Here is a 24,747-nt window from a genome sequence, read left to right on the forward strand (position 1 = left end):
ACCTCAGACTCAGTAATGGAGTAGTTACTTACCATACAGGGATGGTTACTTGCCACACTAGGATGAGAATGGGCTCCCTCCCCCAGCTCACCTAGTTTAAAGCCCTTTGGAGCAGGCGAGCCAGTCGTCTACAGAAGACATTCTTCCCTCTTCTGGTCAGGTGGAGCCTGTCCGATCCCTGTAGTAGAGAATGACACGGGGAAAAAATCTGTCCCCGTCACCGCCCCGTCACCGGCCCACCATCCTCTGCACCGCCCCGTCACCGCCGATCCCTTCACCGCCCCGTCACCGTCACCGCCATCCCTTTCACCGCCTCGTCACCGCCACTGCCATCCCATTCACCGCCCCGTCACCGTCCCCGCTGCATCCATATAAGCCTTTTTCCTTTCACTCCCTCCTTCCAATTTGAGCCGGGAACACTAGCGATCGCACGGTCCCCGCGGCCACTACCTGCCTGCCCGGTCGATCCTGGTGTTTGGCCGGCTCTCTCCCTTCTCCTCACCTTGGTTTGTGGGTTTTCTTTTTCGGCAACCTGCGCGCTTTCCCAGGGAGCCGCACATGCGCGGCTGCTCAGTGTTCGATCTTCTGCTCTGCTGCAACTTCCTGTTTCCGGTTGCGTCAGAGCAGAAGATCGAGGCTGAGCAGCGGCGGGTGTGCGCGGCTCTCTTGTAGCGTGCGGGTCGCAGAGGAGGAGGATCTGCGGACTGGGGTGAGGAGAGGGGAGAGAGCTGGCTGGACACTGGAATCGATTGGGCGGGCGGGTGTGAGCTGCGGGGACCGCGCGATCCTTCATGCCTCACTGCGGGGGACAAGACCATTCACCGCCCTTGAATGGCCTTGTCCCCGTCGCCGCAGCGACTGCTAGTTTTCTTCCCCGTTTTCGGCGGGTGACCCGCGGCTAAAATGCGGTGGCCGCGGGTAAACCGCCACCGTGTCATTCTCTACCCTGTAGTCCCTGAAGTGCCTCTCCATTGACCAGGAAACCGAAGTTCATCTCTCTGAACCATCCGTGTAGCCACTCGTTTGTCTTCTGGATACGATCTTCCCTGGCTCTACCCTTGCCTCTCACTGGAAGGATGGAGGAGCTCCCATTCACTTCAGCTCCCATTCACTTCAGCTTCTCACCCAGGGCTCCAAAATCTTTGGGTATCTTCTCCGGGGTGTTCCTGGGGGTGTTATTCGTCCCGACGTGGATAAGAAGCATTGGATAGTGGTCTTGGGGCTTGATCAATCTCCCTAGGCTTGTGGTCACATCCCTGATTCTGGCTCCTGGCAGACAACAAACCTCTCTTGATTGTAGATCCGGTCTACATATTGGTCCCTCGGTGTCCCGCAGCTGAGAGTCCTCAATGACTACCACTTTGCGCTTCTTTGGGGAGAGCTGGTCCGTTGCCCCTGGAGCCTGAGTCATCTGCTGGAAATCCTCTTGAAAGTCGTCCTGAAAGTCGCTGGCTGGTTCTTCCTGTAGAAGCTGGAACCTGTTCTTCAAGGTGATCTGTGGGGTTGATGTAAAGCTTCTCTGTTTACTTGAAGTAGGAGAAGGTCTTTTGTATTTGTAGATGTGACCAGCTGCCAGGAGTTGACGTCTCTAGCCTCTTCTTGCACCCCAGCCGTTGCTTCCAACGTTGCAGATCTGGTCAGTCTGGGTGTCCCAAAGATGGTCATGTTTCCTTGCGCATGCTCAGAGGCGTGGGACAGCTCTTGGAGGACGCCATCGATGTAGGCCTCATCTTCCCTGATGCTTCTGAGATGCTTCACCTCTTCCCTCAGGCTCATCAACTCATGCATGATGTCTCTGAGAATCTGTTGCTGGTCAACCACCTCCGTCTGTACTGAGACTGAAGTCATCTGATGTGGAATAACTTCAGTCTGCACAGAGACCTCTGTCATCCGTTGTGGGTATTCCTCTGTCTGCATGGAAGCTGTGGTCATCCTCTGGGACTCTTCGGTGACTGGAACGCCGATCTTGAATGCAGTCTTGTTGCTTCTAGTTCTTCCTGCCATTTATTTATTTATTTATTTTTTAGCTTCTCACTTGCTGGGTGTTGGCCCTGGTCCGCCTGCTAGTTGATTTGCTTCTTGTGCTCTTGGTTAGCCGGTAAGTGTAGCTGTCTTCTGTTTGGTGGGCCCGCCTACTTGCAAGGTGTTTGCTCCTATCCGCCTATTAGTTGACTGTGTGAGTCTGTCTGATGTTTGCTAGGTGTTTGCTCTGTCGCTTCTTTTTGCTTGTGTGTACTTGTCTTTGCCTGTGTTTCTTTGCTTGTGTTTCCTTGTCTTGTGTGTCTTCTGCTGCTATCTTATATACCTGTTGCTTTCTTGTTTGTGTGTTCATGTGTCTCCTCTTGGGTCTACCTCTTCTTTATCCTCCGGGCCTGCTGTTTCTTTGCCTTGCTCTAGCTTGTGTGTGTGTGTTCACGCTAATTCCTTACCTTGCTGCCTTTCCCTGGTGTCCTTGGAGGTATCGGTTCAGCCCTTCTCAAAGGCACTCTCGCTAAGGCGAGCGCCTTTGCCGATCTCCTTTACCACGTGCCGTTGGCTCCCCTCCTTTTAAGGGGGAGTCCGAGCTAAGCTGGTGCTGACGCGGTGGGGGTGGGCGGAGCTTCCTCTCGCCGCTGCCCCTGGCTCGCTGCTCCCTTGCCGGCTTTTCTCCCCTCCTTCTGCCTCCCTTGCTCTCCTCTTCCCTCTTCTCCTGGTTCGCCTCGGCTCTTCTCCTCTTCTCCGATCGAGCTGTGAGCTTGGACCACGCGCCGCGGCTCCCCTACTTTTAAGGGGGAGTCCGGGCTAAGCTGGTGCTGATGCGGTGGGGGTGGGCGGAGCTTCCTCTCGCCGCTGCCCCTGGCTCGCTGCTCCCTTGCCGGCTTTTCTCCCCTCCTTCTGCCTCCCTTGCTCTCCTCTTCCCTCTTCTCCTGGTTCGCCTCGGCTCTTCTCCTCTTCTCCGATCGAGCTGTGAGCTTGGACCACGCGCCGCGGCTCCCCTACTTTTAAGGGGGAGTCCGGGCTAAGCTGGTGCTGATGCGGTGGGGGTGGGCGGAGCTTCCTCTCGCCGCTGCCCCTGGCTCGCTGCTCCCTTGCCGGTTTGTTAGAGTCTATACTATTTTATTAAAACTTTAGATATGGTATATCGATACCTGGTACAAAGTTTGCTGAAACTTGATAGATTCTGAGACTGAATTTCAAAGGCTTTTGGATATTTTCTCACATCGAGGCCCTTTCAGCTAAGCTCTGTTAGGTGCTAACATGACAAAAATGGCTTAATGCTGGATGTGCTAAAGCATTCTGTTTTAGTTTTGCCATATCTTCAATTCAAAGTGCTTTAAATTTAATACAAAATTGTGCTCTTTGCAGCTCCCTTTGGAAGCTCCTTTAAAGTCCTAGCAGCAAATATAAGCTGCCTGTGGATTCTCTGCAGAAGTGATTGAATGTATTATAAACTTAAAACGGGAAAAATGAATCCTTCTTTAAATCTATGCAGAAAATGCAAAAGTTTGTGGAGCCTGAATATGTAAGCAACCAAAGAAGTGTAAAATTATTATAGAGGATAATATTTCAATTGCTGCTGCTTATTTTTAAAATAATTTTTTTGCCACCTGGTTATTTCACTCATGAATTGCAAATCTATGAACTTGAGTTGTTCTTTGAGATGCGAAAGTCTGCAACAAGTTGTATTGCCTTCATTGACTAGGTCACATTAGATAATTAGTGCAAAGGCTACACTGTCCATTACAGGACCTTTAATGTGGAATTCTGCAAACTGTGTCTACCAAGGACGTCTAAACCACACGTAACGTTAGGTGCACTTTGCAGAATCAGGGCCAAAGTATCTAAATACTGTTGTCAGCATTTAAAAAAAAATACTACAGGTTTTAAATATCGAGTCAAATGTTTTTCTAGGATAGTCAGTCATTTGTGCTGGCATATTTTTAGGTTTTTCTTTATTGTGGATGTGAAATTTTCCTAATGAGAGGTAACATGAACTGGAGACATGCACATTTGTGGTAGATATTAAAAAGGAAATAAGTATATAGAGGAAACATATGCACAAGGTAGTAGTTAGAAAACATACTGCAAAAAGTCTTTGTGGAAATTTTATTGTACATTTTTCTTCTTCACAGCATTTGGAGGTTACTTAAGTGAAGTTGTAGAAGAAAATACTCCCCCAAGAATGGAGAAAGAAGGATTTGAGGTGATGATTGGAAAGAAGAAAGGCATCCAGGGTCATTACAACTCTTGCTACCTGGATTCTACTCTATTCTGGTGAGTTTATAAAGCCAAGATTCACCACCAAGATTGGTGGGAGCTGTAGCAAGGATGGAAATCTCTGCCTTGGCAATGGCATGCATTTATCAATCTGTGACAGGAAACCATTATTCGCATGCATCTGTAAAAGACATAACTGAAATTGTTCCAGAACAGCTGCAGTGTGCTTAAAGAAAACCTAAACAATCAAACAAAAAAAAAACCCCAAACTCCTGCCTGTTCAACTTGTCATCTCTCCCTTTTACTTCATGCATCTTTGGATGGAAGGTTAAATTTTAAGTCCCGGTAAGGCTATGAAATTGTAACTCTGCAGAAGCGCTTAATTCAATTGGTTGGTTTTCATAAAGAACTAATGTAGCCAATTTGTAAATTAAGAAGATAATTGGCTTTCATATAGGCTGAGTATGCATTGGTACCCTGACAATCTGAACAAGTACAGACATGAAATTCAGAGGCTTGTTTGCAATATAGTTTTCAGACAGACCTGAGATGGGATATAACACTTGACAAGAAGTTTTATTGTGTGTCCTGCTATGTGGATTTCAGGTAAATAATGCAGCCTTTTTTTTTTTCCAGCCTATTCTCCTTCAGCTCAGTTTTAGACACTGTTTTGCTACGACCAAAGGAAAAAAATGATGTGGAGTACTATAGTGAAACCCAACAGCTACTGAGAACAGAGATTGTAAATCCTCTACGGATGTATGTACCCATACCAAGAATGTTTTCCCCTTTAACTGTACAAAGGTGTTTTATAGCATGCATTACTACTGTGAACCCCCTAGTAGTGGAGCATGGTATTACTACTAAGTGTAGAATGCATACTAGAGAATGACATGGGGACAAAATTTGTTCCCATCTCCACCCTGTCCCCTTGAGCTCGGGTCCCGTCCCGTCCCCGCAAACCATTGGAGCCCATCCACACAAGCCTCAAATAGTTTTATACTGAACTTATTTTATTAAAGTATAAAAAGAAACAATATTCTGTACAATTGTCATTTTATAAATCAAAGTTCTGGCTGCTGAACTAGTGAAAGAGATCTTCAGCTGGCAGGACTTTGTTTATAAATGTTTATCAATACAACTAATATACTACTTTATCCTAAAGCAAAAAAAAAGAAAATAAATAGAAATATTTTTTCTACCTTTGTTGTCTGGTTTCTGTTTTCCTCATCTTCTCCTCATTCAATTCCTTCCATCCATCCACTGTCTGCCTTCTCTCTGCCTCTTCCATATGCTCTGTTACTTGCTTCTCCCTGCCATCTCTCCCTCCACCCCCCAATTTGTCGGGCACCCTTCTTTTTCCCTCCACTCACCCCATAGTCTGTCATCTCTATCTTCTTCCCTTCCATCTTTCCTTCCTTCCCCCCAGGTGGTTTATAGATTCTCTCTCCTTCTTTCCTCCCCTCAGATGTGGTATCTGTCTCCCCAATCCAGCATGTGCCTTTTTTTCTTTATCCCCCCTTCCATCCAGTTCCCTTCATTGTCTGTTCCACTCTCTCCTACCCACTTTACTTCAGCGTCTTCTCCCCTCTCTCTCTTCCCCATTTCCCTTCAGCGTCTTCTCCTTTCTCTTCCCTACCTCCTCTCTCCACTTCCCTTCAGCACCCTTCGCGCGGTCCAGCAGCCCCCTCCCTCCTAACGATCGCCACCGTAAGGGCATCTCCTTCCCTCCCTTTCCCTCAACTTTGTGGCAATATTTAATTTACTCTCAACAAACAGCCGGAGCCTTGAAGTCACGTGCAGCTGCCGGAAACATTTCCTCAGACGCAACTTACTGTTTCCGGTTGCATCAGAGGAGAACTTTCTGGCAGCCACATGCGACTTCAAGGCTCCGGCTGCTTGTTGAGAGTGAATTAAAAATTGCCATGAAGGTGAGGGGAAGGGAGGGAAGGAGATGCCCGGACGACGGCGATCATTAGGAAGGAGTGAGGGGGCTGCTGGACCACGCGATCAGTGACCGTGTTCGTTCCCTCACTTAACTGCGGAGTCAAGGCCATTCACTGCTCCACAGGGCACCACTTTTTTCTCCCACCGTTTTGGTGGGATACCCTCGGCTAGCCACGGATAACAGCCACTGTGTCATTCTCTAATGCATACCAACACAACTCAATAGAAGTGCCACAGTTAGGGTCCCCAAATAACTCCACGCAACCAAGGGATTCAACAAGAAAAGAAGTATAATGTTGAGCAAAATTTTGCGAAGAGCACTAGATAAGCTCTTCAGGATAGGTACCAATTTGTAAGGCTGGATGGCAGAGATATGGCATTCAGTGTTGTATGGTTTAAAGGTCATAGAAACTTAAGTTAAATGCTACAAAACAAAAACTGTATCACATCTCCCTCTAAACCTGTATGACAACTAAAACACAATATTTCAACAGACCACATTCAAGGTTTCTATCCTCACATATATATATATATATATATATATATATATATATATATAGTGAAAGTCACCCCTTCTCATGTGGTGGTCACCTCTACATGCTAGGTCAATGGTTCGCTATCCACAAATACCCTCAATCACTCTACCCCCTTACAGGTGTCAGCAAATTCACATTCCACAGGTATACCTTAGGACAAATACACTACAATGCAGATTATTGTTAGCTTATATGCACAGATCTGAAGTGTGTCTTCCTAGGATGAGTGTGGCCTAGTATAGTACATGTATGCGCATGTAAATGTTGGGTACCATGATCCTTGGCGTCTATGTCTCTATCGATTTCTGAAGTCAGCTCATCGGCTCAGGAACTCTGGAGCACCTACTACGCTGAGTATAAACAAATCAATAAAGGAAAACCTTGATCAAAAAAAACAAACAGGGAACTTGGCAGAGAGAGGGCAGGCTGCCTAAATGCAAAAAAAATAAGAAAGTGGGGTTCCTAACTAGCCCACCCAACTGCAATATCTGCTATGTCCCTCTCAGTTGGCTGTTCCCACCCTTCCTGTACTAACATAGTAACATAGTAGATGACGGCAGATAAAGACCCGAATGGTCAATTAAATTTTTTTTCTTAGCTATTTTTGGGCAAGAATCCAAAGCTCTACCTGGTACTGTGATTGGGTTCCAACTGCTGAAATCTCCGTTAAAACCTACTCCAGCCCATCTACATCCTCCCAGCCATTCACGGCCATATACAGACACAGACCGTGCAAGTCTGCCCAGTACTGGCCTTAGTTCAATTTTTAATATTATTTTCTGATTCTAGATCCTCTGTGTTCATCCCACGCTTCTTTGAACTCAGTCACAGTTTTACTCTCCACCACCTCTCTCGGGAGCGCATTCTAGGCATCCACCACCCTCTCCGTAAAGTAGAACTTCCTAACATTGCTCTTGAATCTACCACCCCTCAACCTCAAATTATGTCCTCTGGTTTTACTATTTTCCTTTCTCTGGAAAAGATTTTGTTCTACATTAATATCCTTCAAGTATTTGAACATTTGAATCATATCTCCCCTGTCTCTCCTTTCCTCTAGGATATACATATTCAGGGTTTCCAGTCTCTCCTCAAACATCTTCTGGCGCAAGCCTCCTATCATTTTTGTCGCCCTTCTCTGGACCGCTTCAAATTTTTTTATGTCCTTCGCCAGGTATGGTCTCCAAAACTGAACACAATACTCCAAGTGGGGCCTTACCAATGACCTGTACAGGGGCATCAACACCTTCTTCCTTCTACTGGCTACGCCTCTCTTTATACAGCCCAGCATCCTTCTGACAGCAGCCACTGCCTTATCACACAGTTTTTCGCCTTTAGATCTTCGGACACTATCACTCCAAGATCCCTCTCCCCATCCATGCATATCAGCTTCTCTCCTCCCAGCATATACGGTTCCTTATGATTATTAATCCCCAAATGCATTACTCTGCATTTCTTTGCATTGAATTTTAGTTGCCAGGCATTAGACCATTCTCTAACTTTTGCAGATCCTTTTCCTTATTTTCCACTCCCTCTTTGGTGTCTACTCTGTTACAAATCTTGGTATCATCTGCAAAAAGGCACACTTTTCCTTCTAACCCTTCAGCAATGTCACTCACAAACATATTGAACAGGATCGGCCCCAGCACCGAACCCTGAGGGACTCCACTACTCACCTTTCCTTCCTCCGAGCGACTTCCATTAACCACCACCCTCTGGCATCTGTCCGACAGCCAGTTTCTAACCCAGTTCACCACTTCGGGTCCTAACTTCAGCCCTTCAGGTTTGTTCAACAGCCTCGTATGAGGAACTGTATCAAAGGCTTTGCTAAAATCTAAATAAATTACATCTAGCATATGTCCTCGATCCAGCTCTCTGGTCACCCAATCAAAAAATTTAATCAGGTTCGTTTGTCACGATTTACCTTTTGTAAAGCCATGTTGCCTCGGATCCTGTAACCCATTAGATTCAAGGAGGTACACTATCCTTTCTTTCAGCAACACTTCCATTATTTTTCCAACAACTGAAGTGAGGATCACCGGCCTGTAGTTTCCTGCTTCATCCCTGTGACCACTTTTATGAATAGGGACCATATCCGCTCTCCTCCAATCTCTAGGAATCACTCCTGTCTCCAGAGATTTGTTGAACAAATCTTTAATAGGACTCACCAGAACCTCTTTGAGCTCCCTTAGTATCCTGGGATGGATCCCGTCTGGTCCCATTGCTTTGTCCACCTTCAGTTTTTCAAGTTGCTCATAAACACTCTCCTCTATGAACGGCGCAGAATCTACTTCATTTTCTCATGTAATTTTGCCAGATAATCTCGGTCCTTCTCCAGGATTTTCTTCTGTGAACACAGAACAGAAGTATTTGTTTAGCACATTTGCTTTTTACTCATCACTCTCCACTTATCAGTTACCAACATCTTTTAGTTTAGCAATTCCATTTTTCATCTTCCTCCTTTCACTAATATATTTGAAAAAATTTTTGTCTCCCTTTTTTTACATTTTTAGCCATTTGTTCTTCCGCCTGTGCTTTCACCAGACGTATCTCTCTCTTTGCTTCTTTCAGTTTCACCTTGTAGTCCTTTCTGCACTCCTCTTCTTGGGTTTCTTTATATTTTACGAACGCCAACTTTTTCGCCTTTATTTTCTCCGCCACTAGTTTGGAGAACCATATCGGCTTCCTTTTTCTCTTGTTTTTATTGATTTTCTTCACATAAAGGTCCGTAGCCATTTTTATCGCTCCTTTCAGCTTAGACCACTGTCTTTCCACTTCTCTTATGTCCTCCAATCCTAACAGCTCTTTCTTCAGGTACTCTCCCATTGCATTAAAGTCCGTACGTTTGAAATCTGGGACTTTAAGTATCGTGCGGCCGCTCTCCACTTTAGCCGTTATATCAAACCAAACCGTTTGATGATCGCTACTTCCCAGGTGAGCACCCACTCGAACATTAGAGATACTCTCTCCATTTGTGAGGACCAGATCCAATATCGTTTTTTCCCTCATGGGTTCCGTCACCATTTATCTGAGCAGAGCCTCTTGAAAGGCATCCACAATCTCCCTACTTCTTTCCAATTCCGCAGACGGAACATTCCAGTCCGCATCCGGCAGGTTGAAATCTCCCAACAGCAGAACCTCCTCTTTCCTTCCAAACTTTTGTATATCCACAATCAGATCCTTATCAATTTGCTGCGATTGATTCGGAGGTCTGTAGACTACACCCACGTAGATAGAAGTTCCATCTTCTCTTTTCAAAGCGATCCATATCGCTTCTTCCTCTCCCCAGGTCCCTTGCATTTCAGTCGCTTGGATATTGATCTTTACATAGAGAGGTGGTACTCCACCTTTTTGACCATCTCTGTCCTTCTTAAAAAGATTATATCCCGGTATGTTTGCATCCCATCCATGTGATTCACTGAACCATGTCTCTGTGATAGCAACAATATCTAGATCTGCCTCTAATATCAGGGCTTGCAGATCATGAACTTTGTTGCTTAGACTGCGAGCATTTGTGGTCATCGCTTTCCAGCTATTTTTCAGCGGTAATCTCCTTTTTCGTATAGATTTTTGTTTCATTTCACTTTCCATTGCAATACTAAGAAATGAGTTGCTGATATTGTTTATGTTGCAATCTTTACTACTATCACATCTTTTTTTTTGCCGGGGGTGGTCTCTATAATTGTCCTTCATACATACACCACCCCCACCTTCTAGTTTAATAAATGCCTAGAAAAATATTGTCTAAATTTCTCTGCAAGGTTTCTTTTTCCTGCTGTAGTAATATGTAGCCCATCAGTGCAATATAGCTTCTTGTCCTTCCATGTATTTCCCCATCCTCCTATGTACCTGAAGTCTTCTTGATGACACCAGGCTTTGAGCCATCTATTAAAGTCCTCCGTGTTTTTCACTCTTTGCTCTCCCTTTCCATATGCAGGCAGTATTTCAGAAAAAGCTAAAGCCTTTACAAAAGGTTTCAAGCTTTCACCAAGCTCTCGAAAAGCTTTCTGTGCTACAAGTGTGGAGTTGTTGGCCAGGTCATTTGTTCACAGATGGATAACAACATCAGTGTTAAAATCCTTAGTTTCTTCCTTAATTATAGTCTGTATTTGTCTGGAACTTCTGGTAGCTGAGGATCCTGGAAGACATTTCACTATTTTGGTCTCCTCGCCTTGTGTTCCAAGGTTAATGCCTCTGATGATGGAATCCCCCAACAGTAATAGTTTTCTGGTTTTGGCTTTTTTATTTGTGCTTAGGGTGCCCTTGTTCTCTTGAATTACCTTCATTGGTTCCAGTCCCACCTCCTTTCTGTTTTCTTGAGTATCGCAGTGCACTAGTGGAGCGAAGGAATTCTGTAGAGGTAATATTAGTGAAGGTGGATGCTTCTGTGTTACATGTTGCAGTCTTCCTGAGCCTACTGTGACCCATTTATTCCTGGGTTGTTTTATTCTTTGAGGTAGAGGTGGTAAGTTTGTATGATTTTGTGTAGTGATGGAAGCTGCTTTAATTGTATTCAATTCCTGTTTAAGTTTGCAGAGCTCCTCCTTAATACTAGCAAGTTGAAGACAGATGGGGCAAGCCTTAAGCCTCCAAATAGTGTGTCTTGGAATTAAAAGCACCACAGTGATTGCATAGAATAAAGGTCATCTTGATTGGTTGTGAAGTGACTTGATTTGAGTAGTCCTGATTATTTGGGTCTCTATTTATGAAAAGTGGTCCCTGGGGGTTGGTGGGACTATAAGTCTTACCCTTATTCCTATGAAGGGAAAGAGGAAATAAGATTTAACAGAGGAAAGAGAAGGGTTTATTTTTTTTTTTGTTTTTCTAAGTAAGAAACGGGGAGGAGGCGAAGAGAAATTAAGCAGATATATGCTGAAAAACAGTGAAAAGAGCAGAATATGAAATGCTGAGTAACTTAGCTTTTAGAAGTTCACAGGGCAGCCTTGTTCACAGCACTGTCCCAAAGATAATTCAGTTAACCTTAGTAATAAATCAGAGCCCCTCCCTTGGCTAACTAGCACTAACCCCAGAGGCAGACTCTAAAGAAGGCTTTAAGCAGAGTTCTTGGTGGAGGGGGCAGGCTCAAAGCAAAGTTCTCTGAGGGCAGGCTTAAGGCAAAGTTCTTGGCGGAGGATTGGACGGCAGGCTTAAATCAAAGTTCTCAGAGGAACAGGATGTGGCTGCTTGGGGTCGCGTGGGCTTGTTCTCCTTTCTCCTCAGGGGTCTCATACCCAACTCCTCCCAGCTTCCAGCTGAACTCTCTCTCTCTCCCCCCCCTGTAGTGCAGGGTCCCAGTGGTCATCTGCAGCCCCCTCCTCTCTCTGTCCCTTCAGCTATTAATGAAGCAAACTGAAAAAAAGTCATTTTTGTTGTCTGCGCTAGAAATGAGCTTAAGCATGCGCGAAAAGGCTCACATAAGGATGCGCTAAGCACATTCTTTGCACAGCTTAGTCAGAGGACACTTTAGTTTGAACATATGTTTACTTTAAAAGTCCTTAGCAAAAATCAGCTGTTTCTTGCTGTTCTTGTAATTACATCTGCAGTATTTTAGGTGTATGTATGTGGAGAGAACAGTTCATTTTCAAAGATATTTTCACAGATAAAAGCAGTTTTTCCCCTGGAAAAAGGGAATTTGAAAACTAATCACACTCCCTTCACTGTGGGTAAAAGGTATAAATGCTTGCAAAAAAGGGGGTGAGGATAGGTCAATAGAATGAAAGTATGCATGGGGATTGTTTCCTCAAATTCCTGTGTATACTTTCTACAGAGGTATGCATGACTGCTTCTAAGCAATCACAAGAATATGCACCAAGATTGGAACCCTGTTCTCTTTCAGGCTGTGTTTTTGAAAGGGACGTTCTGCAGACCGTTTACCTTTTAAAAATGTGCTACAATCGTACCTGTGGAGCTGCAAGCCCCAGGAGCTGTCTAATTATTGCCACCTAGGGATTTTTATCATTCTTTGTAGGAGTTCAGAAGTTATAATTGAAACTTTGTTCTGGGATATGCAAGCTTGTTGATGAATATATATTTGTTTAAATACTTACGAAAAGTCATGCTTTAATAATTCAGGTTTCTGTGGTTTCTTGTGGAGTAGTTTTAGCATTAAGGAGGTAATTTTATAAGGTGGTGCCTGGATAAAGTACAAAAAATGTATAAAGGCAAAACACAACCAGAAGCAATTCTGTTAGTGCAGAAATCCTCAAACACACTTATTCCTGCTTCTAAAGGTGTAAACTGTGCATGTATCCCCAAAATTTGGCACTTGGTAAAACTTCTTTCAGAGAATTATTTCAAAGCAGTTGAGTGATAGTACTACACTGTCATGTAGAGACAAGGGTATTATGCCCGAGTCAGATTTTCCTTTCCAAGGGCTGGATGTAGATGTGGTAGTGGTAGCATTCACATCTCCTTGGAGAGGGCGATGGTGGAAGACTTCAGTCGTATCAGGTAGAGATGACAGCAAATGGCCAGGTTTAATGATCGTGATTGTTAAATTGAGCAAGGACCTTGGCGTCTAATCCTTACCTGAAGAACGAAGAGAGAGAGGGGACATGATCGAGACATTTAAATATATCATGGGTCGTATCGAGGTGGAAGAGGATATCTTCCGTCTTATAGGACCTTCTTCCACCAGAGGGCATCCGCTGAAAATCAGGGGAGGGAAATTTCATGGAGACTCCAGAAAGTATTTCTTCACTGAGAGGGTGGTCGATCATTGGAATGAACTCCCACGGCAGGTGATTGAGGCCAACAGCGTATCAGATTTCAAAAATAAATGGGATATTCATGTGGGATCTCTAATGAGGTAAGGGCAGGGGGTGGTGAGCAAAATCAAAGAGAAGGGTCAATAGAGTGGGCAGACTTGATGGGCTTTGGCCCTTTTCTGCCGTCATTTTTCTATGTTTCTATGTTTCTACCTGGGGACAATTGCTGCAGTGACTGAGCTGTCTTTGTTGAGAAGTGATAGAACACAGGAAAAAAAATCCCTGGACAGTTGCAAGTGAAGGTTCCTGGTTCCAGTTGTGTTGTAAGTTCAAAAACAGAGGAGGGACCTATGCTGCCATAAAAGTAAAGCTATATTGTGATGGAAAACAATTGCAGGAATGGGATGGAAAGATGAAAATGTTTTAATGCCCTTGTATCGCTCTATGGTATGTCTGCACTTTGAATACTGTGTTCAATTTTGGTTACCGCACCTCAAAAAAGATATAGCAGAATTACTAAAGGTACAGAGAAGGGCAAGAAAAATGATAAAAGGGTTGGGACGACATCAGCTTGGAGAAGAGATGGTTCAGGGGTGATATGATAGTAGTCTATAAAATACTTAGTGGAGTAGAAAGGGTAGACGTGAATGGTTTGTTTTCTTTTTCCAAAAATATTAGGAATAGGGGGCACGCTATGAAGCTACTAAGTAGTAGACATAAAACAAACTGGAGAAAATATTTCTCCACACAATATGTTACATTACATTACATTAGAGATTTCTATTCCGCCATTACCTTGCGGTTCAAGGCGGATTACAAAAGAATTATAAACGGTGGGTTACAATGGAAGATCATTTGTCATTTCTAGAGAGGTAAAGAGAAGTCCGGTAGTTTCAATGTGGTGGGAAGAGAGAGGGAGAAAGGACGGTATATGTGAAGTTAGGACTGTTTCAGGAATTTCTTGAAGAGTATAGTTTTTATTTCTTTTCTGAACATCTGGTAGTCTGGGGTAGTTATCAATAGATTGGAAATCTGGTTTTCCATTTTTGCTGCTTGAGTGGCCAGGAGGCCATCGTATAGTTTTTTTCCGTTTTACTTCTTTGACCGGGGGGGGGGGGGGTTATGAATGGGGTGTGTGTTTTTCTATGTCTGATTGAGGTGGTTTGGATGAGGCGGTTGTTCAGGTAGGTTGGGCTGTCTCCATTTAGGGTTTTAAATAACATATAGTAGAATTTAAATAGTATTCTTTCTTGTATTGGTAGCCAGTGTGAGTTGATATATGCTTCTGTAATAATGGTCGTGTTTCCTTAGTGAGTAGATGAGTCTCAGGGCTGTATTTTGGATAGTTTGTAGTTGTTTGGTCATAGTAGCCGGGCAGGGGAGGTAGAGGATATTGCAGTAATCTAGTAGACCTAGGATTGGGGATTGTACTATAAGCTGGAATTGTGTTCTTTCGAAGAATTTCCGGTCTTGTTTCTCATAACTGCGAAGGATTTCTGTATTGTTTTATTTATTTGCGTTTGCATGGTGCAGCATCTGTCTATAGTCATTCCTAGTAGTTTTATGGTGGTTTGGATGGGATAGTTGATTGAGTTGATTTCAATATTGGTTATGGTTGGTACTTTGTCATTTTCGAGGAGGATGAATTTAGTGGTGAAATTGGTTAACTTACCAGGGTTTAAAAAAGGTTTGGATAATTTCTTAAAAGAGAAATCCATAGGTCATTATTGAGATGGGGAAATCCATTGCTTATTTCTAGGATAAGTAGCATAAAATCTGTTATACTACTTGGGATCAAGCTAGGTACTTGGGACCTGGGTTGGCCACTTTTGGAAATAGGATACTGGACTTGATGGATTTTTGGTCTGTCCCATTATAGCATTTCTTATGTTCTTATCCATAGAACCAATTTTAGAATCCACATCATGAAATTTAATAACTGTTTGCTGAGAAAAACTACAGAGTTGTGGAATAGTAGTTCTTATACACTCTCCAGTCTTAACCACAACTTGCCAGATGTCTTTCAAGGTAGTTGTGTAATATCCTGAGGTTGATCAACAGTTTTAGTCAGATTGGGACAAACCTCAGTTGTTGGAAAATCACAAACAGCCTATGGCTTCAATGTACAAACATCAGTAGATATCTTGTCCATAGGGACAATGCCATCTTGGGAAGATGCCCCTATAGGACCAACTGGAGTAAAAGGAGGTGAAGGAGTAGATCATCCACCTTCACTCAAAGAAGCACCATATACAAATAGATTAAATTGTAGGCGGCAACTTCATCTGTACATACTTGTCCATAAGGCTCGTTGATTTAGGGGTACTTGTGCTTTTTATCTTCCCTTTCTGTTTAACCATTACTAGAAATTCAAAAAAAAAAATGCCTCGGAGAAGGGTAATAGATCAAACTTGTATATAATTTTGAATATTGATAGAAAGAGGCTTGTCACATCTTGTCCCAATGTATTGTCTTCTTCATACTAAAGGTAAACCTGAAGTCCAGGCATGCTTAGGAGACATGGTCCACAAGGTGATGTTCTTTAGTGCGAGTAGGCTCATTGGCATAATCAACAAATAACAACTCTCTGAAAACTTTGGTTTTAGCTCTCAGTCAAGAGAGGTTGAACATTTTCCAATTAGATCTTGTTTACAGGTATATTCCTTCAGTTGTTGACCCAAAGACACACTTTAAAAGGAATATAAAAGTGTCCCAAACAGTGTAGGGAACAAAGACTCATCTCTGTTTTACCAAAACACAATTTCAGCTCCTAATACAATCTCTAATCCTAAGTATCCTAGACTATTGCAACATCCTCTACCTCCCCTGCCCTGCAATAATGATTAAACAACTACAGACAATTCAGAATACAGCTCTGAGACTCATCTATTCATTGAAAAAACATGATCACATTACTGAGACATTCATCAATTCTCATTGGCTTCCAATCCAGGAAAGAATACAATTTAAATTCTACTGTATACTATTTAAAACTATAAATGGAGACAGCCCAACCTACCTAAACGACCGCCTCATCCAAACCACCTCTACCAGGCATTGAAAAACACACATCCCATTCACTTACCCCCCAATCAAAGAAGTAAAACGGAAAAAACTATACAACGGACTACTGGCCACTCAGGCAGCGAAGATAGATAACCAAGTCTCCAACCTATTGACAACAACCCCAGACTACAAGATGTTCAGAAAGGAAATAAAAACTATACTCTTCAAGAAATCCCTTAATAAAACTTAATACCATGATAAAGCTTAACCTCCCTCTTACCATCCCCTCCCTAACCCCAGATCCTACTTTTCCCTCTCTTGGAAACCTTCTCTGATCTAACGTTGTAGTAACCCTTCTTCCATAACTCTTTTTGTAATCCGCTTTGAACCGAAAGGTAATGGCGGAATAGAAATCTGTAATGTAATGTAATATAATATTGAAATTTATGAACCTGAGCCCTCATATTGGATGTGCCTTTATGATTTTATGAAAGACTAAATCAAGGTGATAAGCTTGGGCAGAAGGCCAGTCTTTTTCATCTGCTGAAATAGAGCCTTTCTGCTCACAAAGTTAAAGGCTTTAGATTGATGGTATTCTGTGCTCTCTGTACTTTACCTATAGTTTCTTTAGCTGACTACTAAGCTCAGAAGCCTAACTGTGACTTCTTTCAACAAGGACTGGGAATTTGTTCAGGACAATACATGCAAAGATTTTGTCAATCATGTTTAGGAGGAAGATATTACCTTTGTTGCAGTCACTGCTATCACTCTTGTTGTTACGGTGGGGTGGTAATGTTGCTATCCCTCATGTTTGGAGGAACTGTGCCTTCTTAATTTAAAAAATAAATAAATAAATAAAAATTCTATAGAGGTTAGTGAGGGTTTGCAAAAATATTTTGCTTTTTTCATTTTGCATCTATTTCATTCCCATCACAAATTTTACTTTACCCTCGCTACCTTTGTCGTTGGGACTAGATTTCAAGAACAACACATCTCTTCACAAAGAATGCATTCCGCAACTGTGGAATTTCATTTTCCACTGCACTCCTTCAGGATAGCATGTGCTGATAACACTCCAGTATAGAATACTCAGCAACCTAACACAGAGAGGGTAAAGGGAATGAGGAACATGTGGTTGTCAAGTATCATGTGTTTATATATAAACTTTATTTTGCTTAAGTGAGCTTATTAGAAACAATGCCCTTCATTCCCCTTATTTACTCTTTCTGTGTTAGGGCCTCTTTCAGTTAAAAGGAAGCTCTGGAATGAGGAGACATTGGCAAAGCTGAAAAAGGATTGACTCAGAAGTTATCTAAGGAAATGCTTCTTTATGGAAAGGTTGGTAGATAAATGCAATGGCTTCCCAGTGGAGGTGGTGGAAAGATTGTACCTGAATTTAAGAATGCACGGGACAAGTATAGAGGATCTGTAATGGAGAGGAAGGGATAGTAGAGATTAGTAGTTAGAATGAATAGCTCATATGGTCTTCATCTGCCATCATTTTTTTATGTTTGCGGAAAATATAATAATTATTGCATGAGTACATCTTGCTTTGTAAAGGAGAATTTCATTTTTCTCCTTGCATTCTATGCAAATTATGACTTCTTAGGAGTTTCTTTTCAGCTTTTGATTGTACATTTCCATTTTCAAATGTGAAGGGCTGTGTTTGTGACTGAGGTTGTCGGTGTGCATTTAGGGGCAAATTCTATAAAGGACGCCTAAAGTTAGGCGTCCATAATGTGGACGTCCAACAACTTAGACGTCTAAATAGATTAATAAGCACAATTAATGACTTTAACAAGCAATAATTGGAAATTAGACGTCCAGAATAGGCGACCAGAATTTCATAGTTGCCCATCGGAAAATGCTGCGCTTAACAGGATAGGTATGGGCATTGTTTTAATATGGACGTCCATTTATAGAATTGCATGCCACTCAGCGTCTTAAAACATCTGCATTCTCATCTAAAATGTAGGTGTTGCATAACCAGATCTACTTTTGGGCGTTAGTTGGGTGCTAGTTAGGCATGGGTTAGGCGTGCTGGAGGCATATAGATATAGTGGTATGGTTTTTGTTTTTTGTGGGTAAAGAATACTACAGTTTGATATTAAGGTTAAAACATATTTAATAATGCATTACTCAAGCAAAGCAAATGAAAAAATATATTGCATACTAAACCTCGTTCCCAAAAGATTTTATTTTTCAGGTGGTAAAGAGTACTCCAGTTTGATAATAAGGTTAAAAGATACAGTCAAACCTCGGTTTGTGAGTAACCCGGTTTGCGAGTGTTTTGCAAGACGAGTAAAACATGTCTCGCAAACCGAGTGTTGACTCAATTTGCGAGCACCTACCCTGAGAACCGGCATCACTCCCTCCCCACTCGAAAAGGCCCCCCCCCGCCCAACTTTAACTCCCCCCCCCCCCCCTGTCTGGCACCGGCACGCAGCCCACAGGACGTGCCGGTGCCGCTTGAAGATCTTCTTCCTGCCTCTGCCGGCTTTGAGCATGCATTTGCGCATGCTCAAGCCCTTCTAATTCTCCCTCTGTGCTTTGAGGAAAACAGAGGTCAAATGAGTTTTTTGGGAAAACAGCAGAGGAACTAGACAATTGTTGAAGGTACATGTTTGATATTTATCCTAGAGAAATGAGTGCTTGTGAATCAAGAAGATATAAGAGCATAAGAATAGCCTTACTTGGTCAGACCAATGGTCCATCAAGCTCAGTAGCCCATTCTCACGGTAGCCAATCCAGGTCACTAGTACCTGGCTAAAACCCAAGGAGTAGCAATATTCTATGCTACCGATCCAGGGCAAGCAGAGGCTTCCCCCATGTCTTAATAACAGACTATGGACTTTTCCTCCAGGAATTTGTCCAAACCTTTCTTAAAACCAGCTGCGCTATCTGCTTTTATCAGCACGTTCCAGATCTTAACTATTCTCTGAGTGAAAAAATGTTTCCTCCTATTGGTTTTAAAAGTATTTCCCTGCAGTTTCATCGAGTGTCCCCCTAGTCTTTGTAATTTTGATGGAGTGAAAAATCAGTCCACTTGTACCCGTTCTACTCCAGTGTGTGGCACAGTGGTTAGAGCTACAGCCTCAGCACCCTGAGGTTGTGGGTTCAAACTCTCATTGCACCAGGTACACTAGATAAGAGCTTGAGCCCACTGGGACAGAAGGGAAATATGACAAAGTAGTCGATTGTAAATACCACTTAGGATATAAGTGGTATATAAACAATTAAAAGATAAATAAAATATAATAGTGGTGTCATTTTACTGCATACAATTTTAATGTAAAAAATCTGCATAAAATCGCTGTTCTGACATCATAATGCTAAAATGTGATAACCCAACCCGGCCCATGTGCTTAAGATCCCGCCCACAGGAGGGGCCTAAGGCTCCTGAGCCTATTCTGGTTGGCCCAGGCGCCTCAGGCCCCACCTGTGGGCGGGGTTTGAGCCGCCTGGGCCATTCCAGCCCCATTCCTGCACTGGTTGGCCTGCCGGACGGGCGAGGAAGGGGGGCGATCGCGGTTTTGGGGGGCAGTCATTGGGGGGGGGTTGCGAGGGCAGGAGGGCCTAGGATCCCTCCTGCCTGTATTATAGTGGGGGGTGGGGGTTAGAGGGGGTCACGGGCCATGAGGGCCCTCCCTCCCAGCCCACCTCCCGCCCACCGCCCACCCTTTCCCCTCCTAAAAACGCCTCTTTTCTCTCTGTGCGTTTAGAGGCAGGGGAAAGACCTATGGGTACTTCGTCGATCAGGCTTTTTGATCATCCAAGTAGCCATTTGGCCACTTTTTAGACTTTTTTTTTTGATTATGTGCCCCCTATTCTATAAAGAAACATAGGGCTCTTTTTACTAAGCTGCGATAGCGGTTTTACTGTGCGCTTTGCGCATGCTAAATTGCCATGTGCACTAGACGCTAATGCCAGCATTGAGCTGGCGTTAGTTCTAGCCACGTAGCGCGGGTTTAGCGCGTGCTAAAATTCTGCATGCGCTAAAAACGCTATCGCAGCTTAGTAAAAGGAGCCCATAGTCATATTCTTTCCTTTAGAGAATACTAGTGTAACTCACCTAATTATGAGTTACGAGCAATAATGTCAACCACAGAACATGTATCTGTGTAAATTAGTATTCTGTGAGTTATGCATTTAAGAGGCACCCTGCCTGTGTTCCAACCATGCTGCATCCCTATTTATGCTCCCTCTGCAAATACGTACTATGTATAGTAAGTTAAGGGGGTATTTTCAGAACAGCACCTAAGTGGCCTTTATGTATTCAGGGTGTTGTGATTTCTTTTGGGGGAAGTTTTAACATTAAGGAGGTAATTTTGTAAGATGGTGCCTAGATGAATAGTCCAAAAAGGCAGTCCAAAGCTATTCAAAACATTTACGGGTATATCACATAGGTGTTAGAATTGCTAAGTTTGCTCTTTCGGTTCCAACTGTGCTATTTTTTTTTACAGGGAATTGTGCTACTTCCCAGTATGCCTGGGAATGGAGGGTGTTTGCTCTTACTGAGATGACACCAAAGTTAGAGTACAGTCAAACCTCGGTTTAGGAGTGCACCGATTTGTGAGTGTTTTGCAAGACGAGCAAAACAATTGCAAAATGGTGCCTTGGAAACCGAGCTTGACTCGATTCACGAGCGCCCCGTGATCCGTCAACCCTCCCCCGCAATCTGGCATCCCCCCCCCCTGCTCGTGTCGCCCCCCCCCTGCCTCGATCTGGCATACCCCTATCTGGCACCAGCACCAACGCACAGGACATGCCGGTGCCCGAAGATCTACTGCCTTCCTTTTGCTGGGCCTTGAGTATCTGCGCATCCTCAAGGCCTTCTAGTTTCATTCTCTCCGAGATTCTTGGAGATCTCCGAGAATCTCGGAGAGAGTGAGACTAGAGGGCCTTGAGTATGCGCAGGTGCTCAAGGTCCAGTAAAAGGAAGGCAGCAGATCTTCGGGCACCGGCATGTCCTGTGCGTTGGTGCAGGTGCCGATGCCAGATGGGGGTAAGCCAATGTGTTTGGGTGGGTGGGTGGGTGCGTGGGGGATGCCAGATCGCAGTGGGGGGAGGGGGGCATGCAAGTTGGGGGGGATTCCGGATCGTGGGAGGGATGTGGAGCAGCACCGGTGGCCTCAGAGGGGGGGGGGTTAAGGTGGAGCAGTGCCGCTGGCCTCGGGGGGTGGGGGTGGGTGGTAACGTATCAAGCGAGTTTCCCTTAGTTCCTATGGGGAAACTCTCTTTGATATATGAGTACTTTGGTTTACGAGCATGCTTCTGGAACGAATTATGCTCGTAAACCAAGGTTCCACTGTGTTCCTTTTTGGCAAGCAGTAAAAAAAACCCCAATCATTATTTGAGGAGTTTCTTTGGAAGACAGAGTGTAAGGTTTATATTGGTAAGGGGAGCAAAATGAAGGACTGGATGGGCCAGCGGGTAGAAGGATGAGGAGGGGATCTGGGAATGGGCTTTAGTAGGGAAGGGGGAGGATAGAGAGGGCCCTGGCTCTTCAGAGGAGATACTCTCTCCTTCATTGCCAGAGTAGAGGGAATCATCTCCTCCAGCTGTTTCTCTATTTTGGGGATCATCTGTACATTTCTTTGGTTTTCTAATAAGCACATATTTTGTCATCTAGATATGGATATGTATGTGCCACCAAAATAATGAAGCTGAGGAAAATACTTGAAAAAGTCGAGGCAGCATCAGGATTCACCTCTGAGGAAAAAGGTGATGAATTGTTTGATCTCGTTCTCATTTATGTGGCAGTAAAATCAAGTCACATTGATGTCTAATCTATAGCAAGACTATAAACTCTTTTGAGCAGGGACTGTTTCTTGTGTGGTAGTGCTATAGAAATAATAAATGTAGTAGTAATAATATTAATTAAAATTCAATTCTTACCCCCACTTTTACAAAGGTGCGCAGTGATTTTTAGCACGTGATAAATATTACACGCTAAACACTAATGCATGCATGTTATCCTATGGATGCGTTAGCGCACACGTTGATTTCAGCACCCGCTAAACACATGCTAAAACATTTAGCACACCTAGGTAAAAGGAGCCCTTAGTATTATGAATCCTCTAGAATTTATTCCATTCATTATTTTAAATTAAACAATTTGTTCTGAGCTTGTAGGCTCTAATTTCAATCATGTAGCTTGGTGTGTGACCTTGAACAATTCACTTTACCTCCCTGTGCTTCAAATTATGGTCCACTATACTAATTCACAATAAAGGAATTGCAAGCATTGATGTATATTAAACATCTTGTTTTTGAGTGGAAGTAGCTAATGTGTACAAACTAGCATGTGACATTTTTTAAACATGATCTATGCTAAAGAGGTAATGAAATATAGTTTTTTTACATATTAGTACAGAAAAAAAGTGCATGCAGTGTGGAGAGCTGTAGTTATGTTTTTATACCTTCATTTGTATTTTGCATCTGTGGTAATTTACATCTCATTAATGTTGGTCTTTAATATAAATGATAAAATTAATTTACACTTTCCTGATAATACCTTTTGTTTAGTGGCTCCTTGGATTGTGAATATATTTTATTCCGTGGACCTTTAAATTATGAATACTTTAGAACAGGATTACAATAAGCAGGAATAATTTTGCAAAGTATTTATTTTAAAAATTGAAATACCGTTTAAAACTAAACGTTTAAAACTACACAATGTTAAAATGACAACAAAATAAAAGCAAATACATAATAAAATGCTCAGATGAAGTAATATCAGTTAAGGTAATGCTTGTGATTGTTATAGTGAGAGAAAATATTTTGATAGACCAGGTCCAGAACTATTACTGCATGAGAAGTTACCGGCAACTCTAATGTTCTTTGATGTCACAATAGGAAATCAAGATGTCACTGTGCTGATTGGTGTCATAATTTTGTATTACTATCTCCTGGATACATCTATGATGATATGGAAGTTATTTTAAAAAATACAGTGTAGTCCTAAAACATACCTTTTAATAGAATATAATTTCTTATGGGAGAAGCCAAATTTTGAAACAATTTACCTGGATAATAAGCATTTTATTACATAACTCAGAAAATTGCTCACCCTTGTTTTAGCAAAATATGCATGTATTACTTGAGAGAGTATGCACATTAATTTTCCCACACATCATGTGGGTAAAATGTGCTTGAAAAGTAAAAACAAAAAACAAAGTGCAAGTAACTGTTTGCTTTGTACCTGTGTCAGTTTTCATCATGAAAATATTCATCCTTTCCGCACCAGATCAGTTTGGACACTGTTGGTTGTGCCCATTAATCAGTGGATAGAGACAAAGAAAAAAAAGAAATCCTGCATGCCTTGCCCATTAACGAGTGCCATGAAGCTGGTCAATAAGCACAACCCACATGTTCTAGACTAGTCTAGTGGGACTCAAGGAAAGATAATTAGCAGGTAAGACCTGATTTTTTTTTTTTTCCATTTGAAATTTGTGCAGTACCCATGGGTAAAAAAGTGGTGCTCTCTTTTCCCAATATGGACAGTGTGAAAATTGGCTCCAGACATTTTATTTATTTTAAAAATTTAGGAATCGCTTAAATCTTAAGCGATGTACAAAACATTTACATCCACAATTTCAAGCACAAACAAACATTATAAAGTGCAGTAAACAAATAAGTCTTCCGCACAAATTTCCTCAATACAGAATTCTTTAAATCTTAAAAGACATATGATCTTTGCATAATCCCATTATACCTGGAATTGAATTCCAGAAATTCTTACTGAAAAAAATAAGAGTTGAAGATCAACTGAAAGAGGCAAGGCCTATAAGGAATGATACAGTTAATTCTCAAAGCACCTACTATGCTACTGTCACTTTAAAATTGTGCATTGCGCCAGATGACGTATGAGGAGAGACTGGAAGCCCTGAATATGTATACCCTAGAGGAAAGGAGAGACAGGGGAGATATGATTCAGACGTTCAAATACTTAAAGGGTATTAACGTAGAACAAAATCTTTTCCAGAGAAAGGAAAATGGTAAAACCAGAGGACATAATTTGAGGTTGAGGGGTGGTAGATTCAGGGGCAATGTTAGGAAATTCTACTTTACGGAGAGGGTGGTGGATGCCTGGAATGCGCTCCCGAGAGAGGTGGTGGAGAGTAAAACTGTGACTGAGTTCAAAGAAGCGTGGGATGAACACAGAAGATTTAGAATCAGAAAATAATATTAAAGATTGAACTAGGCCAGTTACTGGGCAGACTTGTACGGTCTGTGTCTGTGCATGGCCGTTTGGAGGAGGATGGGCAGGGGAGGGCTTCAATGGCTGGGAGGGTGTAGATGGGCTGGAGTAAGTCTTAACAGAGATTTCGGCAGTTGGAACCCAAGCATAGTAC

At 42.8% G+C, this 24,747-nt stretch overlaps 1 protein-coding gene across 6 annotated transcripts in view; it reads left to right on the forward strand.

Moving 5' to 3' along the window:
• Positions 1-24,747, forward strand: part of CYLD (CYLD lysine 63 deubiquitinase) — a 137,449-nt gene that overhangs the window by 77,245 nt on the left and 35,457 nt on the right. For all 6 annotated transcript variants that reach the window (XM_033941993.1, XM_033941995.1, XM_033941996.1 and 3 more), the window contains 3 exons: positions 4,113-4,254; positions 4,834-4,956; positions 22,023-22,114. In XM_033941993.1, coding sequence (XP_033797884.1) covers positions 4,113-4,254; positions 4,834-4,956; positions 22,023-22,114 — 357 coding nt within the window. The remainder of the gene's footprint in view (positions 1-4,112; positions 4,255-4,833; positions 4,957-22,022; positions 22,115-24,747) is intronic.

Source organism: Geotrypetes seraphini, chromosome 4, assembly GCF_902459505.1.
Source record: "Geotrypetes seraphini chromosome 4, aGeoSer1.1, whole genome shotgun sequence".
Lineage (NCBI taxonomy): Eukaryota > Metazoa > Chordata > Amphibia > Gymnophiona > Dermophiidae > Geotrypetes > Geotrypetes seraphini.